Source organism: Bemisia tabaci, chromosome 6, assembly GCF_918797505.1.
Source record: "Bemisia tabaci chromosome 6, PGI_BMITA_v3".
Classification (NCBI taxonomy): domain Eukaryota; kingdom Metazoa; phylum Arthropoda; class Insecta; order Hemiptera; family Aleyrodidae; genus Bemisia; species Bemisia tabaci.
Genome location: NC_092798.1, coordinates 11,539,974 through 11,556,062, shown reverse-complemented (window position 1 = coordinate 11,556,062; position 16,089 = coordinate 11,539,974). Strand labels below are relative to the sequence as shown.

The window sequence follows — 16,089 nt, the reverse complement described above, 5'->3', positions numbered from 1 at the left end:
ATATTATTTGTCTCTGTTGAAACTGGTTGAAACGGTGAAACCCTAGTGAAACCTACATGCCTACGGAAGATCAACTACCACTACCACAACAACCACAACCACAGGTATCTTCCGTATCTTCGAAGTGCAAAGCGAAGCAGATGAGGAATTTGCGGAATTTGCCGGCTATCTAAGAAGTCTGCACGATTATTCCGTCCATGAAAACGAAGCGGCTGGGTAAGCGTGCATTTTTGTGCTTTTCTGATTTTTCATCCCATGCCATCTCTCTAAGTATCTGACAATTGTTCAGCCATGAGTTTTAGCTGTGAGCCTCTAAAACATCTCGGAGGAAGCTTTTTAGTGAGCACTGTTCACACTACCAGTCTGTTTCGAAGTTTCCAGGCAAACGGGAAATCCCGCACGGGATACCCCGCAGGAAGTACCCATACCTACGCAGGAAGCACCCATACCTACGCAGGAAGCGTATGGGCATTACGGTGATTCACCAAGCTCAAGTGACATGGTCAAAGTGGCTTGTGATACATGAGTCGACTGTTCAGCAGAGATTCCTTCCTTGAGCTCGGAATGTAGGGTTGACAAAAATCCTGCCGAATTTCCATCGCCAACTGTCTGGTGCGCAATCGGGAGCATCGATGTTCCTTTCTGCAGACTCACTGCACTCCCCACGCGCCGCAGGATTTTTGTCAACCCTCGCCTTTCGGGCCGCAGGATTTTTGTCAACCCTCGGCTTTCGGGCCAAGCAGGAATCTTTTAAACTCAAACCAACTTAAACGCCCTTTTTTTAAAGGGAAAATCTGCATGATTTCTATTCTATTATCTATATGATTAGGAATTGTAAGTAATAAAGACCATAAGGAATACAAAAAATACAAATAAGGGGCCGTCCATAAATTACGTAAGGCTCTTAGGGGGAGGGGGGGGGGGTCTATAACAGCCTTTCGGTGCCTTACGAGAGGGGAGGCCTCGGCCGAGCCTTACGTCAACTTTTTAGCCTATATTTCAAGAAAATGCAAAAATCCATTTTTCTTCAGGTTGATAATAAAATTCAAGATGAAATAGAGGAAATCAGGAAACCACCGATTGCTGACCGATCGAACCATGCCCAATATCATTTCTTTTGATTCCCACTTCTCCACTCATTCTCACGATGATGAGTGGTGACTTCATCCTTACGTCAACTTTGTCCTTTTAACTATTTACTCCCAAGGCCAAAAAAATCTTCAATTTTGCTCCGTATTTTTGTTTAATAAACTAATTATATCATGAATCTTTCCTGTGAACTTACTCCAGAAATTTAGTTTCACTTATAAAAATTGTGGCTTAAAAATTTCATTGTTTTCTAACGGGAAACGTAATGCTTCGATCTACGATAGGTAACTGAGAAAAAAAAGGGGGGGGGGGTTTATTCGAGCCTTACGTAATTTTTAGAGGGGGGAATTTAGGGATGCCTTACGGTGCTGCACAAGGAGAAGTATGGGGGGCCTAAAAATGGGGAAAAGGTCTTACGTAATTTATTCTAAAGGATGTTAACTGAACACTATGTTACATTAATTTCTGTCTGGAGTCTGCTTTCTCCTCCAAGAAAAAACAAGTTTATTGTACGGCCCCTGTATACCCTTATACAGGGACCCTGGACCTGGACCTTGGATCCAGAATTTTCTCTGAAGCAAGAGGAGCCCTTTTTAATTACGTTTCAATCAAAATGCAACCCTCACTTTTATTTTTTGGAAAAAATAACCCTTCGATGCCCTACGCGGCACCTAAAAATAAAATCTGGGCAGTAAAAATAATCTCTTTAGCGGGCGCGAACCCGCGATGTCCCATTTGCGGTTCAGGTATCTAACTGCTACGCTACGCCGGGTAGGTAGAAAGTCAGGCGTATTTGCCAGTACATAAGGCAGATAAAGTTCTTTCTTTCTCCACTAGAGCTGAGAGTAGAGACGCTTCGGTGACACGCTCTTGCTTACTGATGATCTGCGGCAGGATTTTTGTCAACCCAATCCTTCCGAGCCAAGAAGGAATCTCTGCTAAACTCAAACGCCGTGATACATAGCATCGAGTAAGTAAGAAATCTCGGCAGGTTTTGAATTTTTAGTCTTAAAATGGTCAATAGCCCCTGTGCATGAGCCTGGAGAATCATTTTAAACCCAAAAATTAGAAAAATGAAAGCAGAATCCTGTTTGGTAAAAAACCTTGCATTCGATAAAGTTATCAATTTCTGTATCGAATGGAAGGTGTTTTTAGGAGCAGGATTCTACTTTTATTGCCCTATATTAAGCATATTTTCTGGTTTAGAATGATTCTTTTGGTTCATGCTCAGGGGCCATTGTCCTTTATTTGGCTGAAAATATCCAAAATCTGCAGAGATTTTTGACCCTATCAACGCGATACTTAGTATGCCAGTTTGACTCCGCATTTTCAGATTCCTGTATGTGAATGCAGCATGTATGCATGTCTACATGCTCACAAATGCGTATTCTACTAAATTATGTTTAATATGGGAATATGTTCAGTAGTAGTCATGAACTTTATGAGCGAAAGAGGCATTTAATCTCTCATCTATTATTTTCTCTCGCTCAACTTCATTTCTGTACACATCTGAAAACACTCTTCTGTATCCAGTGCGTTGTCAAGCTTGGTCTTACATTTTCACAGAAAAGCTTCTATTAGGAAAAGAACGCTCTTGCTGATTTGCAGCTTAAATTTGGCGTTTCATTACTGTGCTGCGTTCGTGGTGATTGATCCTGCCTCAAGTGACATTTGCTACTGCACTTCAAATTTGGCACAAGTTACAAGCATGAAAACCAAAATTTTATAAGAAGCAAGGAAACTCTACACCATTTTGCAGGCACTGACGTATTGTTTAAATCACTCTTAAGGTCACGATACTTAAATGCTGCGATTCCAATAACTTCCACTTGGATATAAGAACATCAAAATTCAGCGGGCTTTTTTAGACGCGCTTGTTGATTCTCTAAATCAGATAACATCTATATTTTTTACTTGCGCTGATTGTGTCATATTTTTGAAGGTAGGTATATTTAGAAGCTTACAGAGCAGGTTTGAGCACTACTCTTGTTGGAGTGAGCATATTATAAATGCGCAGCGAAATAAGAACTTAATGGGATATGGTTTGAACAACAACATGTATGTATGTTCTTACTCTGCTGTGCGTTTATACTATGCTTGCTCCAACAAGTCTCTTGTAAAAAAAAAAATTAAAAAACTTCTGCTGGATGTGCCAATTCATGGGAGGGGTGAAGGAATGTCAATTGCCCTCCATTCAGGTATATGATACTTGTTTTGAAGCAAATTAGGTGAAATATTTGATCATTTTCGAAGTTGTATGAAGTCAACCCCCCCCCGCCTCCAACGCTAATAGCTCATTCTCTCAGTAATTTTTCCCCCGTTCCCCTCAGGAGTTGGCTGAAATTGTGCTTTTGTCCTCCCCTCCACCTATTCCATCATGAGTTAGTGGACTGGAGGTATGATTCCAGCTTTTTGGTGCATCAAAGAGCGCAATTATTTCAGTTTGATACCTACCTGTTTAGCAGAGTTTTCAAAACTAGAGACTGATGGGAATGGATTAAAATTAATCAGCTTTACTCAGTTGGAATTTAATATTGTTGCATTTCTAGTTTTGAAAACTCTTTTTTATGAAAACATCTTTGTAACATCACTGGAACCGCCTCCAGATCTGTGACTCACTTAAAACTGATATCGATCTGTTGTTATCACAGTTGGAGCTGTGTTTTCACTTCATTAGTCAAGCTTTATCCTCTGTCTGAGCATTTAGTTGGCAGCATCAGCCTAGGTACTTACTTAATCCACCAGCGTTTCCATTTCCGTCTTTCTTTTGAAAACACGCACCAAGGGCATCCGGAAGTGTTGAAAGCTCTCTCTTGAAGCCGTAGCTTCATATAGCTAAATGTATTCTTGTCTGATCAAATTTTATCATATGCACTCTTATTTTGTGTCGCTCTGGTGTTAAGAAGTACATTGTCCAATAATCATGAATAACAGATACTGACCATGAGTCTTGGGGCCATATTTCTGATATGTTCTTAAATTTGGTTTGAGGAAGTATATCAAGCACCGAAAAATTTAATTGCTGCTCTACTGAGGAATCCTAAGTTGCGTTTAAGAATGCCATTACCTAACTGCGAAATAATAGAACAACTTAAAGTGAGTATTTTTTATCTCTGTTTTAAATTTAATTGTGAGTCTGTTTCTTGAAACAGAGACTTTTCTTGAAAAGTCAATGGGCTTCACATGAGGATGCTTGTTTTTTAGGATCATGGATTTGTTCGATTTCTCAAAGCCGCTACTCCGGGAAAAAATCAGAGGCAGTCAGACAGGTGGATATACAGCACCCTCAAAGGAATCTGTCTACACTGATGATCTTGTTGTCTCACGAAAGAAAGGAAAAGACTACGTCAAAGAATATTTAGAAAAAGAGAAGTCAATCCCCGTTGAAGTGAGTATTTTTCGTTTATTAACTAATAGACCAATTTACAGGGTACAAATTAACTGCCACAACCAATGCATCATCTTTAAATTCATGCAGAGTTTTGCAAGGACTGTTTAAAAATTTCCATTTTCTACTCATAAATGAGGAAGTGCCATTTTTTTATTGTGTTCCGCTCACAAAAAAAACAAAGTCTCCTTAAGTCGATTCAAGCACTGAATTAATCTTATTAAGTTTCTCTGCGAAAATTTTTTTTCTAATCTTTCGAACAAGTTCTGCAAATCAGAGACAGATAAAAATTTTGCTGAATCTAGCACTGATTATTAGTCCAGTGTATGGGATTAGTTTGTTTAGCTATGTGTCTGCAATTGTTCTGCGGATCCCTCTGTGAGCTTTTTGTATCTCAAGTAAACATAATTCTTAATGGAACATGATTTATATCTTCTCACTGTGGATCACTCCAATCATTCCCTTTTTTTCAGGTTGAACAACCATTTGATCCCTTGACAGGAAAGTACATTCCAAAACGCACCGGCCCAAGTTCACTTTCGCAAGTGGACGATTTAACATCCACCGGCTCAGTCGCAAATCTCGGGGACTTTGTAGCAGCGAGAACTTTGAACGATGTCTACACCAGATACAAATTTGATCAAAAGCCACCATCGAACCTTCTAGTCTCTCGGCATAAAGAAACGGTATTCTTTCTCTCCTCACTATATATTTTTCATTTTCAAGTCGCTGAATAGCTGAGTAAATAGATTTACCTAATTCAGTCTCATTTTCAGACAATTGTCCAGTTCAGGACTTCTACTGTGGTGTCCAGGATCTAGAAATACCTGGACTCACCAAGGAATGGAATATCTCCCGGAAAAACAAGGAATCCTTCAGGGAATCGGTGTCGAAAACTGGGAATTTCTTTCCCCTTACCTTGATACGATTTACTTTATAAAGTTGGTAGTTTGCCTTTGCTTAATCATCTTATATTACCCAAAAAGTTATGAAATTAACATAATAATTTAAGAAATTGTTGAGTCTTCATCTGGCTCATCGAGCAGTCTTATCTAAGAGCTTGCCTAATTTTTAGATACTGGATCACGTAAACAGCTACAGAGTGACAGTCATCCAAGGTGCTACAGGCTGTGGTAAAACAACTCAAGTGCCGCAGTTCATCCTTAATCATTTTGCAGCGTATCGTGAATACTGTAACATTGTTGTTACTCAGCCAAGACGTATTGCCGCCTTGAGCGTTGCCCACAGAGTTGCCTCGGAACGAAGCTGTGATGTTGGTACCTTAGTCGGCTATCAGGTCAGAATTGTTTTATTTCTACAAACAAAATATATCATGTTTCTTTTGTTGATAGCTGTTAATTAAAAAGAGTCAACACAGGAAAAGTAGGTAGAAACACTTAAGAAGACATCTTGTGACAATTTTATACAGAAGTATGTATTGTCAAGAAAAGATTGTTTTCTATGGAGGCTTGGGAATATGAGATTTTGCCACGAATTTGAGAAATAAGCCCTGAATATGTACAGTTTTTCCTTATAATTTATCCTATCACACTCCTACAAAACATCTTTTAGATTGTGCATTTACTTTTTTTTAGATTCTACTTTTTATCTGGTTATGTCTTGAAGAAAATCCATTTACTTCTTCAAAGGAATGGGCTAATTTATTTTGTGCATGCTTCCTCCAGGTTGGACAAGAAACTAAAGGAAAAAGCGAAGAAACTAGGCTGCTCTACTGCACCACAGGAGTTTTGCTGGAGAAGTTAATCAATGCCAAAAACTTGGACGACTACACTCACATTATACTTGATGAAGTTCACGAAAGAGATCAAGAAACAGACCTCCTTCTTGTTGTAATCAAAAAGCTTATGACAAGATCTCCTCGAACAAGAGTAAGTAAGCTTCTAATTAACTTATGCCATATCAAGGTATGAGGACTTATCTGTAACAATAGCGGATGTGAAAAATTACCTTTTCGAAACACGGTCAAAAAACTGTTTTGCTCACACAAAAATTTAATATGTCTGGCTCTGGCATTATGTACAGATCTCGAAGATCACATCTCAAGTATTTTCTCAAACTTTTCTCGATGCCACAACAGTTTTTTGAATGTGTTTCAAAAAGGTAATTTTTCACATCCGCTATTGTTACAGATAAGTCCTCACATATGAATCAGTACTTTCAATAAGGGCGCCAATCTAATTGTCAAACCATTTTTTTCTTTCTTCAGTTTTAAGCTCTCTGTATGCTCCTTTTTAAATATCAATAGAGGATTAATCATAATTTTTTTAGCATGAGATTGCATCACTTACTCAAAAACTAGTGAAACTCAAATTTTAAGCCTCCCTGCTACTGATAATGACAGGACTCTAGTTATATGAGTAAAATGGGACCGGGCTCAACCTGCATGAACAAAAATCTTGGTTGAAGTGAGGATCAGGGAAATTCCACACAAGGACAAGAAAAATACATAGAACCTGCACTGATTTACTTTTTCCCATTCTTTTGATTGCCGTAAATGCTCAATCGAAATGACTGTATGCTCTCTTTTAACCTTTCGAGACACAGCACCATATTTCTGAGACATCACACTTAAAAACGAAAAAAAAGACACACTAAATTTGCCACAACATCGGCGTTCAAGTGGCAATCATAGACAGAAAAGTTTATTGATCCCAAGGTGCGTCAGTCTCCATGATTTCATGCTAGCATACTTTTAGTGCTTTTGAATACTTTTCCTTTTAAAGAGGGTAGTGGAACTTAAATCCTTTTCTTCATTCACAGTGGTCAGTTGCTTGATGTAGCAGACTGATTAGTCAAATTAGGCATTTTGTCAATTGGTAATAGTCAAGAAGGCAAATAGTTAGATTTTGAACATATATCAATATCGTCTTCTTCAATCATTCAAAATTCTTCACATCATTTTTTCCTGAGCAACTTTCACATTATTGGCACTTCATGAAAAAACGAGTAAATCTTAGGCATATTTACTCAGAGTTCAAAATTCTGTGAAAATAGAATGTTGTATATTTAATCAAATGTTTCACGGAAGATTCTTTCCTACTCATTTGGATAACTTTCCGTTCTAAAACTAGGAAGTATCTCAGTATACCAATCTACATTAGAATAATTGATAATCCGCCCAGGCATTTGGCAAAATGCCCGGTTTGAATACTCGTATTAACAAGGTGGTATAGTAGTTCTGGGACCACACTATTTTAAGGGGAAAAACCAAGCCAAAAAGTTTCACCTTGTCACATGCAGTCTGGGCCACATTTTTAGTGTTTTTCTTGTCTGGATATTAACCTGTGTCATACTAGAACTCAATCCCAAAAATCTAAAGTTGTTCCTTTGCATAGAATGCTCACCATGAGTCCTCTACCATCTTAATTTTGCTTATCCATTTCAAGACAAAGTTAAATAATCAGTACTGTCTTTCTTTCCTCCCACAGATCATTTTAATGTCCGCAACTCTGGAGGCACAGAAGCTAGCACACTACTTCCCAATAAAGATCTATAATGAAAATAGAGACTGTCCAGTAATTGATGTCGGTGAAAAGATGAATTACGATGTCAAAATATTTTATTTGGATGATTTAAAACCTTGCCAGACGTTATTTCTTCAAAATGTAAGTGTGGCTCGTGTAAAGTATATCCTAAATATCCATACTGTGTCTACAGTAGAGAATAAGTACAGATACACTGAAAATGTATGCATTTGGTTGATACAGAAGAGAAAAGAAACATATATAAGGAACTCTCATGATGAACTTAAAAAATAACCATGGGGGTTTGTAATTTCTCAACATAGTTGACTTTATCAAGTTTTTAAAATTCGAATCCTTGCGTTGCTGTTCGTCCTAGTTCATATCTTTATCATTTGTACATTCCACTTTTCGAATGTAAATTTCCCAGTTTTCTTTTTTGTCGCTCAAAGCTAAGCTAATCTCATTTTTGTTGAATGAATACCATAGCTCTCATCATAGTTTTTTTTATTGCTGAATATTGAAGATTGTTGATCCCCAAGAAAACTATTTTTGTGAAATGTCAAAAAATTATTTATGTGATCTGTCAATCTGTGTGTCTGGAAAAAATGCTGTTCTTTTGCAGAGTGACAAATTCCTGTAAGGTGAGGGAATAGTAGATAGAAAGTAATGAAAAAGCAAGAAGTTTTGGAAACCCCATAAAAGGAATTTGTGGGGAAGTTAGGAAAAATAAGAAAAAGTCAATGAGAAAACAAAGAATTTAAATGATGAGACACCAGTAGTCACCCTAGTCTATCAACGTATTCCCTGTCCACATGTTCTTGAGTATGTGTCATAACAGGCCTAAAAACATGCAGAGGCTGCTGCATTGCTAGCGCTACCTCTTGATGAGTATGCCGGTACAACAATTTACAAAATGCAAATGTCATTGTTTATTTCTTGCGCAGCAAAATATACTTAATGATTAGTTCTACCTGCAGGTATTATCCTTGTCTCTCGGTAATGTGGTGAAAAGTCTCCAAACAGATCTGTCACCAGGAGACACTTAAAAGTTACCATTGAAATAGGAGTAGCAGGCAATATTTTATAAGTTTTAGAGTCAAACGTCTACCTCAGATTCTCTCAGGCAGATGGACATAGTTGTCACCTTATCTTTCCTGGAATGGGTCAGTTTTGCATTTTGAACGGTCATTGAACAATGAAGTCGATCACAAGTTTAACAAACATTATTTGGAATTTGACCTTGAGCAATTCGGAACAAATGCTTTTCGGACAAATGCTTGTTTGCTTTGATAATTTGTAGATTAAGGAATAAGTGGATTGCATTTTGCAAAAAGGAACCACTAGCATTGCAATGTTGCTAAGATTGTGCAACTTTTTTTGTCTTGGAGGAAAACTCCGATTATCCATTAATAGTCTCTATTTTACTCCCTAAAAACTGTAAATTTAAGACAAGAATTACCATCTAAATTTCATAGTTTTTCACGATTTCCGCAATTTTATTGCAAAAGATGAAGTTGCACAATCTTAGCATCATTGCAATGCTAGTGGTTCCTTTTTGCAAAATGCAATCCAAGTGTCTCAACAGCTAAACAGATTAACAACTTAATTAAGCTCAAGCAGATTTGGTCAGCTTAGGTCAAATGTAAATTGAATTGGTATTTCTTATGAAGACTCAAGCGTCAGAAATGAAAGTTTGAGAAAAACGGTGAGAACTATTTAAACCAACCTGTTCTAAATCTTGGAGATCAAACAAATGAATATGTGAGAAGATTGCAATTTGAATTTGAATTGCGGTTGTCCCAAAAATTTGCCGAAAATTTGAACAGAAAAAGAACAAAAAGACGAATTGTCAATTAAGTCTCTTTGAGAATAAACAGGCTTGTTTCAACTTGTTTTCCCCCATTCAAAGTCAAATGTTTTGTATATCAAGCCATAATGTGCACGAAAACTTAATTACACTTTCTCTACATAAAATACGATGATATCTTACTGACTGCTGATTACACTACTGATAATCGCTCAAAAGTGCAAGTCCTTAGTAAAATCTCATAAAAGAGACCTCTCACGCCTGAAGGCACAAGTTTTTATCTCCTACTTCTCGAAAATCCGAGGTAACTTTGAAAGGTACAAATCAGATCAAATCATGAAAAACAAGTTCCATATAGTGCTTTGACTTTTTGTCTTTTTGAGAATGACTTGACTTTTCAGTTGTTTTTTAGGCCTTTAAAATCAATTTTTCTGCATTCGACTTAGCAACCAGATGCATCTTTACCCAAACAATACCGAATCACCATCAACTCAATTCTCGATTTTTTGGTGTTCAAGTCTCCTTGAGAATGACTGATTTAATTGGATGTTTTACATGAGATTTCTACCCTGAAAAATAATGGTAACAATTTTACTTTCAGGATAACCCGATTGAATTTCATAAACCTGATATCGGCCGAGGAATGTATGAGCTTGCAATCTACTTGTTGAAGAATTTTGACCACATAGAAAAGAATGACTTGCCAAATGGCTTAATCAATCCACGAGGATATGTTCTGGTGTTCCTTCCTGGTCTCTTGGAAATTGAACAGATGCACCAGATGATAACTAACGATGAAACTGACCGGTTAGTCTCTCCTTTTTTCTTTTTCTTTTGTTTTGCGTTTCACATATGCTTACATTTTAAAGTCGATAAACTCACCTTAACTTGAATAGATTCAACTAGTATTAGCCTAACTACATTTTATGTTGCCAAATTTTCTCTCATGTTTTATATTTTTAATAGAGAGCTGAAGGACATAACTTGTCTATTTTCTCTATCGATTTACCTTAGATTATGAAAAATATTTCAATTTAAATTTCAAGTCTCAGTATTTTTCGCATTATGTCTAAAAGAGAGAATATTACAGAAAATTAGGCACCATTTGATGTACTTAGTCAGGATGATTTCTGTTGAATCTGTCTTATTTTATAACAGTTTCTCTATCCAGAAATAGTGATACTTCACTTAGAAAAAGATTAGAGTCAAAATGAGGAAAAAAATAGCTCTAATTTAGATCGTTAAAGCATCTAGTTTCTGCTGAAAGGGAAATACATAGCGTGTCCCAAAACAACAGAGACCAAGTCTGTAATTTGGAAAGTATGATAGATATCAAAATGCGGTTTGTGAGAGGTTGTAGTCCATACTATTAGCTATCAAACCTCAAAATTTGAGCTTACTCGGTTGAAAACTCACCGAGTTATATCATTTTTGCGGGGACGAGTTGAACAGAACCCTCCACTATTTTCGAGAAATATTTTTCATTTCGTGAACTGTTTGTGAATGGCGCTGCAGATCGCGACGCTGTGGATCAGGTGGAGGGATGAAGTGGAGGGATGAAGTGGTCACTGTTCTGGATGCAAGTTTTATCCTGTTAACATGTGTTTTCATCGCAATTGTCTGCGGGAAAGCTCAGTGCAGCCGAAACCATCAAGCGTAACTGAGTGTTTTCTCGCAAAGCGCAATGAGTGTGCCTGCTGAGTTGAAACAAGAACAACGTTATGCCATTTGCTATTGCGTTCGCCGTGGCCTTTCTGCCTTCGATACTTTAAATGAGATGACAGTTGCTTATGGACTAAATCGACTTGGGAAAAGTACCATTCTTTGTTGGCATAAATGCTTTTCCGAGGGTCGAGAGTCAGCAGCTTGTTTCAACTCAGCAGGCGAACTCATTGCCCTTTGCGAGAAAACACTCGGTTACGCTTGACGGTTTTGGCTGCACTACCTTTCCCGCGGACGATTGCGATCAAAACACAATGAAACACAGTGTTGCATTAACAGGATAAAACCTGCATCTAGAACAGTGACCACTTCATCCCTCCACCTGATCCAAAGTGTCGCGATCTGCAGCGCCACTCACGAACAGTTCGCAAAATGAAAAATATTACTCGAAAATAGTGGAGGGTTCTGTTCAACTCGTCCCTGAAAAAATGTTACAACTCGGTGAGTTTTCAACCGAATAAGCTCAAATTTTGAGGTTTGATAGCTAATAGTATAGTCTGCAACCTCTCACAAACCGCATTTCAATATCTATCATACTTTCCAAATTACAGACTTGGTGTCAGTTGTTTTAGGACACCCTATGTAGTGTGGACTTGTTCCTTCTAGCAGTGGCTCTTTAAATATTTGTAAAAGGGAAGCATGTCTGCATTAAAAATTGCATTGATATCAAAGTTGCAAGGTCGTGCTATTAAACGTTCATACATTACATGGGTTTAAACGAAGAAAAGTGCCGATTCTTCGGGTCGTTTTCAGCTAACAGGCCGTATGTTTTTCTGCTGCTTTTTTATTTTTTATCATATTTATTTTTTTTACTCTATGTCTACTTGCTAGGCTGGCCCAAATATTTTCTAAACAGAAAAAGCTTGTTGAAATTTTAGTTGGATATAATAATTCCAGTGAGCTACTTTCAAAATTTAAGTTGGTTTCAGAAGGATTTTGGTGCAAACATATCGACTTTTCCTCATCTCAGCCACAAATTTCACTTTCTACTTTATTTCATGCATAAGCAATATTTTTTCCTCAATGGCTTTGCTGAGTCCTGAATATTTCATAATTCATTCATAATTTCAGAACCGTCAAACATATGGCATTAAGATTTTAACAGAAAGGTGCGTCGCCGAAATGATGAACACAATTTTGGCTGTCATTTCGGTGATGCACCCCTCATAAAAATCCTTTGCTACTGCCCCATTCTATCTGTCAGCCTTACCCAGCTTACAGGGATGATTTTGTCTACTGCAATAGGTCTCTAGACAAGCTACAAATTTCAGCTCTACATTACTATATTCTTCCTCAAAATTTCACAAGGAAAACAAGTCTCACAACAGGAAGTTAGGAAATGAACGCCTTAACAAGATATAAGTGCTTACACTCAACATTGATCATTGGCAAAAGCACAAATGACTTCATTTGTATGATCCAACTTCCATCTGAGCTGTGTTAAAAATACTTGTTAATATCTAGTTCAGGTGTTGATTTTTGAACTTCTTGTTGTGGGAACTGTTCTCTACATAAGGTTTTGAAAAAAATACAGGTAAAGTATTTTTGCTAGTTGTTGGGTGAGGGACCAGTACGTGAGCGGCACGTACACCGTTGAGTGGAGGCGCGTAAAGCGCGATGCGCTATGAGAAGGCGAGGGGAATGCCTGACACGCAACGATACGCCGCGAGAACCCTAAACCGCGGTGGACAGCACCGCGAGAGGTAATCTGAGCCGCCGCGTACAGCGCAGCGCGAGGGACGCCTAACGCGCAGCGAAGCGCCGCGAAGGCCCTAGACCGCGGTGGACAGCACCGCAAGGAGCGCACTGGACCGCCGCGTACAGCGCAGCGAGGGAGGTACCTAGCACGCAGCGAAGCGCCGCGAGGGGCCTAGACCGCGGTGGACAGCACCGCGAAAAGCATACTGGACCGCCGCGTACAGCGCAGCGAGGGGGATACCTAACACGCGGCGAAGCGCCGCGAAGATCCTAGACCGCGGTGGACAGCACCGCGAAAAGCATACCGGACCGCCGCGTACAGCGCAGCGAGAGGGATACCTAACACGCGGCGAAGCGCCGCGAAGATCCTAGACCGCGGTGGACAGCACCGCGAAAAGCATACTGGGCCGCCGCGTACAGCGCAGCGAGAGGGATACCTAACACGCGGCGAAGCGCCGCGAAGACCCTAGCCGTGGGGACCTACCAGGTCCTTACCGAGTGAAGCCCGGTGAGGGATGAGCCAAGAGAGAGCTCGGCGAAGTCCGCCGAGAAACGCCTCAGTGAAAACACCGCGGCGATCTAACAAGCTTTGCGCTAGTGCGCTGGAGAAGGTCCCACGGAGATGACTCCAAAGGGCTACCCGCAGTGATACACCGCAGTGAAAGAGGAGAGAGAATCCCGCGGAGAAGCTCCGTTGGGATGGCCGCTGTGAAGCACTGCGGAGAAAGCGGAGAGGAAGAGTGAAAATGGCTTACCAATTTTCCAAGCGAAAGATGACAACTGATCCGTTCGGCTGCTGGATGCGGAATGAATGATCGAGGAGCGCGGAGCGCGTATTTATAATGCCCGTGCGTGTGTGGTAGTGCGTGTATTTGCAGTGTGTGAGTGACGTCACGCGGCGGCCTGCGCACGCGGGTGGTGACAGGTCGTGACAGGTACGGCGCAGCGGCAGAGCCGTGCGCGGGCGGTTGCCACATCTACTCTAAATCCGATCGGGCACGGGCCGGTTGCCGAGTCTACCTTGAATCTGATCGGGCCCAGATCTTGGGCGCGAACATAGTCCCCCCGTTGAAGCATTCCGGAGGAAGGGTTCAAGAAATACTCAGGAGACAAGTGGGTAGGTGATGATAAAGCTCTATTAAAGTAAAAACAACGAAAATTCAGTCTTTGATTGACAAATGAGATCACAACCTTCTTGAGAAAAACAAAAAAAATGTCCCTTGTAAAAAAAGGAAAAAGGAACTTAAAAGGATATCACAGCTGTGTCTTAGTCTAAATTCTTAATCTAACGGCGAGACGAGAAGCAGGTGAGAGCCGCAAGAAAGGCATCGGTGGTGAGATCCTCGGCGACCTCTATATGTACCGCCTTTGTGGCCATGCAAACGAAAATGCAAAGATAGGCCTTGACGATGCGAGCGGAGCGGAGGGTGTGAACCTTAACCTCAAAGTGTCCGGCATAATCCATTCCTGTTTGCGAGAAGGGTCGCGCTGGTCGAACCCGAGCTGGGGGAAGATCACCCATCATGGGGGCCTCGTTGCGAGGTTTGGCACGGAAGCACTTTACACAAGCGCGTGTGACCTGGCGGATCGCCGAGCGACCGGCAAGGATCCAGAATTTTTGCGCTAGAACAGATTGTAACAGCTGTTGTCCAGCATGCAGGGTATCCAAATGGGTGGTGTGGATGAGTTTCTTTACTAGATGATGGTCACCGGGTAGGATCATTGGATGCTTCCGATTTTCTTCGAGATCAGACTGTGAAATGCGTCCCCCCGCTCTTAGGAGCCCAGCGCTGTCTAGAAAGGGGGTTAGATGCCGAATGCGTTGTGAGCAGGTGGAGCCCTTTCTGATATCGGCGATGTCTTTGGCGAAGGCATCCCTTTGAATTTTGCTGACAACGGTCTTCTCGGCATGGTCGATCTCATCAGGCTGGTAAGGACCCGTGCGTTTGGCCTGAGGATGCTTGAGGTTGTGTATGAAACGAAAGACTAGAGCGATCACGCGGATGAGCTTGCGCCATGAAGAGAAACGCTCGAAAACCGGAAGATCAGAAGGTGAACTCACAGAAGGAGTGTTTTTTCGCGCCAAGAGGACTACCGTCCTTGGCTTTGCCGTCTCTGGTATCGGCTCTTGCGGGAGTGGTAGGGGCAGCGACGGCCATTCGTCTGAGTTTTCCTGGAGCCACGGCGGGCCGTGCCACCACAGGCTGTAACTTACGAGTTGCGCTGGCGAGATCCCACGCGAAGCGGGGTCTGCAGGGTTGTCACGGCTGGGTACGTGGTGCCAAGTCATTGTCGGAATCTCTTGTTGGATGAAGGCAACCCGGTTGGCCACGAAGGTCTTTAACCGGTGCGGAGGAGTCTGGATCCATTGTAAAACTGTGGTCGAATCGGTCCAGGCATGGAGACTGGAGATGTGGTAGTATTTTTGCAACCTGGCGACGATATAAGTCATGAGGTTGGTTAGCAGGTGGGCACCTGATAGTTCCAAACGTGGCAGAGTTATTTTACTGAGGGGTGCTACTTTAGTTTTCGCGACATAAAGATGAGGCATGCCCGATGGTCGATCTGGTCTTATGTAGATGCAGGCAGCATAGCCCAATTCCGATGCATCGCAAAAACCGTGGAGCTGGATGGGAATGTCTACGTCGCAGACGTAACGCTGAATCTTTACATTACTCAGAGATTTGAGGAGTTCGAGAAATCCAGCCCAGCGCGTGGAGATGTCTTCCGGGAGAGGGTCGTCCCACCCTAGCTGCAAGAGCCACAGTTGCTGCATAATACACTTGCAGAAGAACACCACGGGGCTAAGAAACCCGAGTGGGTCGAAGATTGAGGCGATGACAGACAGGACTCCTCGCTTTGTGGTAGGCTTCGAGTGGGGCTGTATGCGATAGGTGAAT

At 40.9% G+C, this 16,089-nt stretch overlaps 1 protein-coding gene across 3 annotated transcripts in view; it reads left to right on the top strand.

Annotated features, from left to right (window-relative positions):
• The first annotated feature begins 59 nt into the window (after window positions 1-59).
• The window catches only part of spn-E (spindle E), a 61,188-nt gene continuing 45,158 nt past the window's right edge, over window positions 60-16,089 (top strand). For 2 of the 3 annotated variants that reach the window (XM_019053706.2, XM_072301717.1), the window contains exons 1-7: window positions 60-216; window positions 4,294-4,477; window positions 4,951-5,163; window positions 5,553-5,774; window positions 6,163-6,366; window positions 7,927-8,103; window positions 10,371-10,576. In XM_019053706.2, coding sequence (XP_018909251.2) covers window positions 4,298-4,477; window positions 4,951-5,163; window positions 5,553-5,774; window positions 6,163-6,366; window positions 7,927-8,103; window positions 10,371-10,576 — 1,202 coding nt within the window. In that variant the 5' untranslated portion in view covers window positions 60-216; window positions 4,294-4,297. Of the gene's footprint in view, window positions 217-3,820; window positions 4,186-4,293; window positions 4,478-4,950; window positions 5,164-5,552; window positions 5,775-6,162; window positions 6,367-7,926; window positions 8,104-10,370; window positions 10,577-16,089 lie in introns of those variants that run through there. The other variant, XM_072301718.1, reaches the window with a different exon arrangement.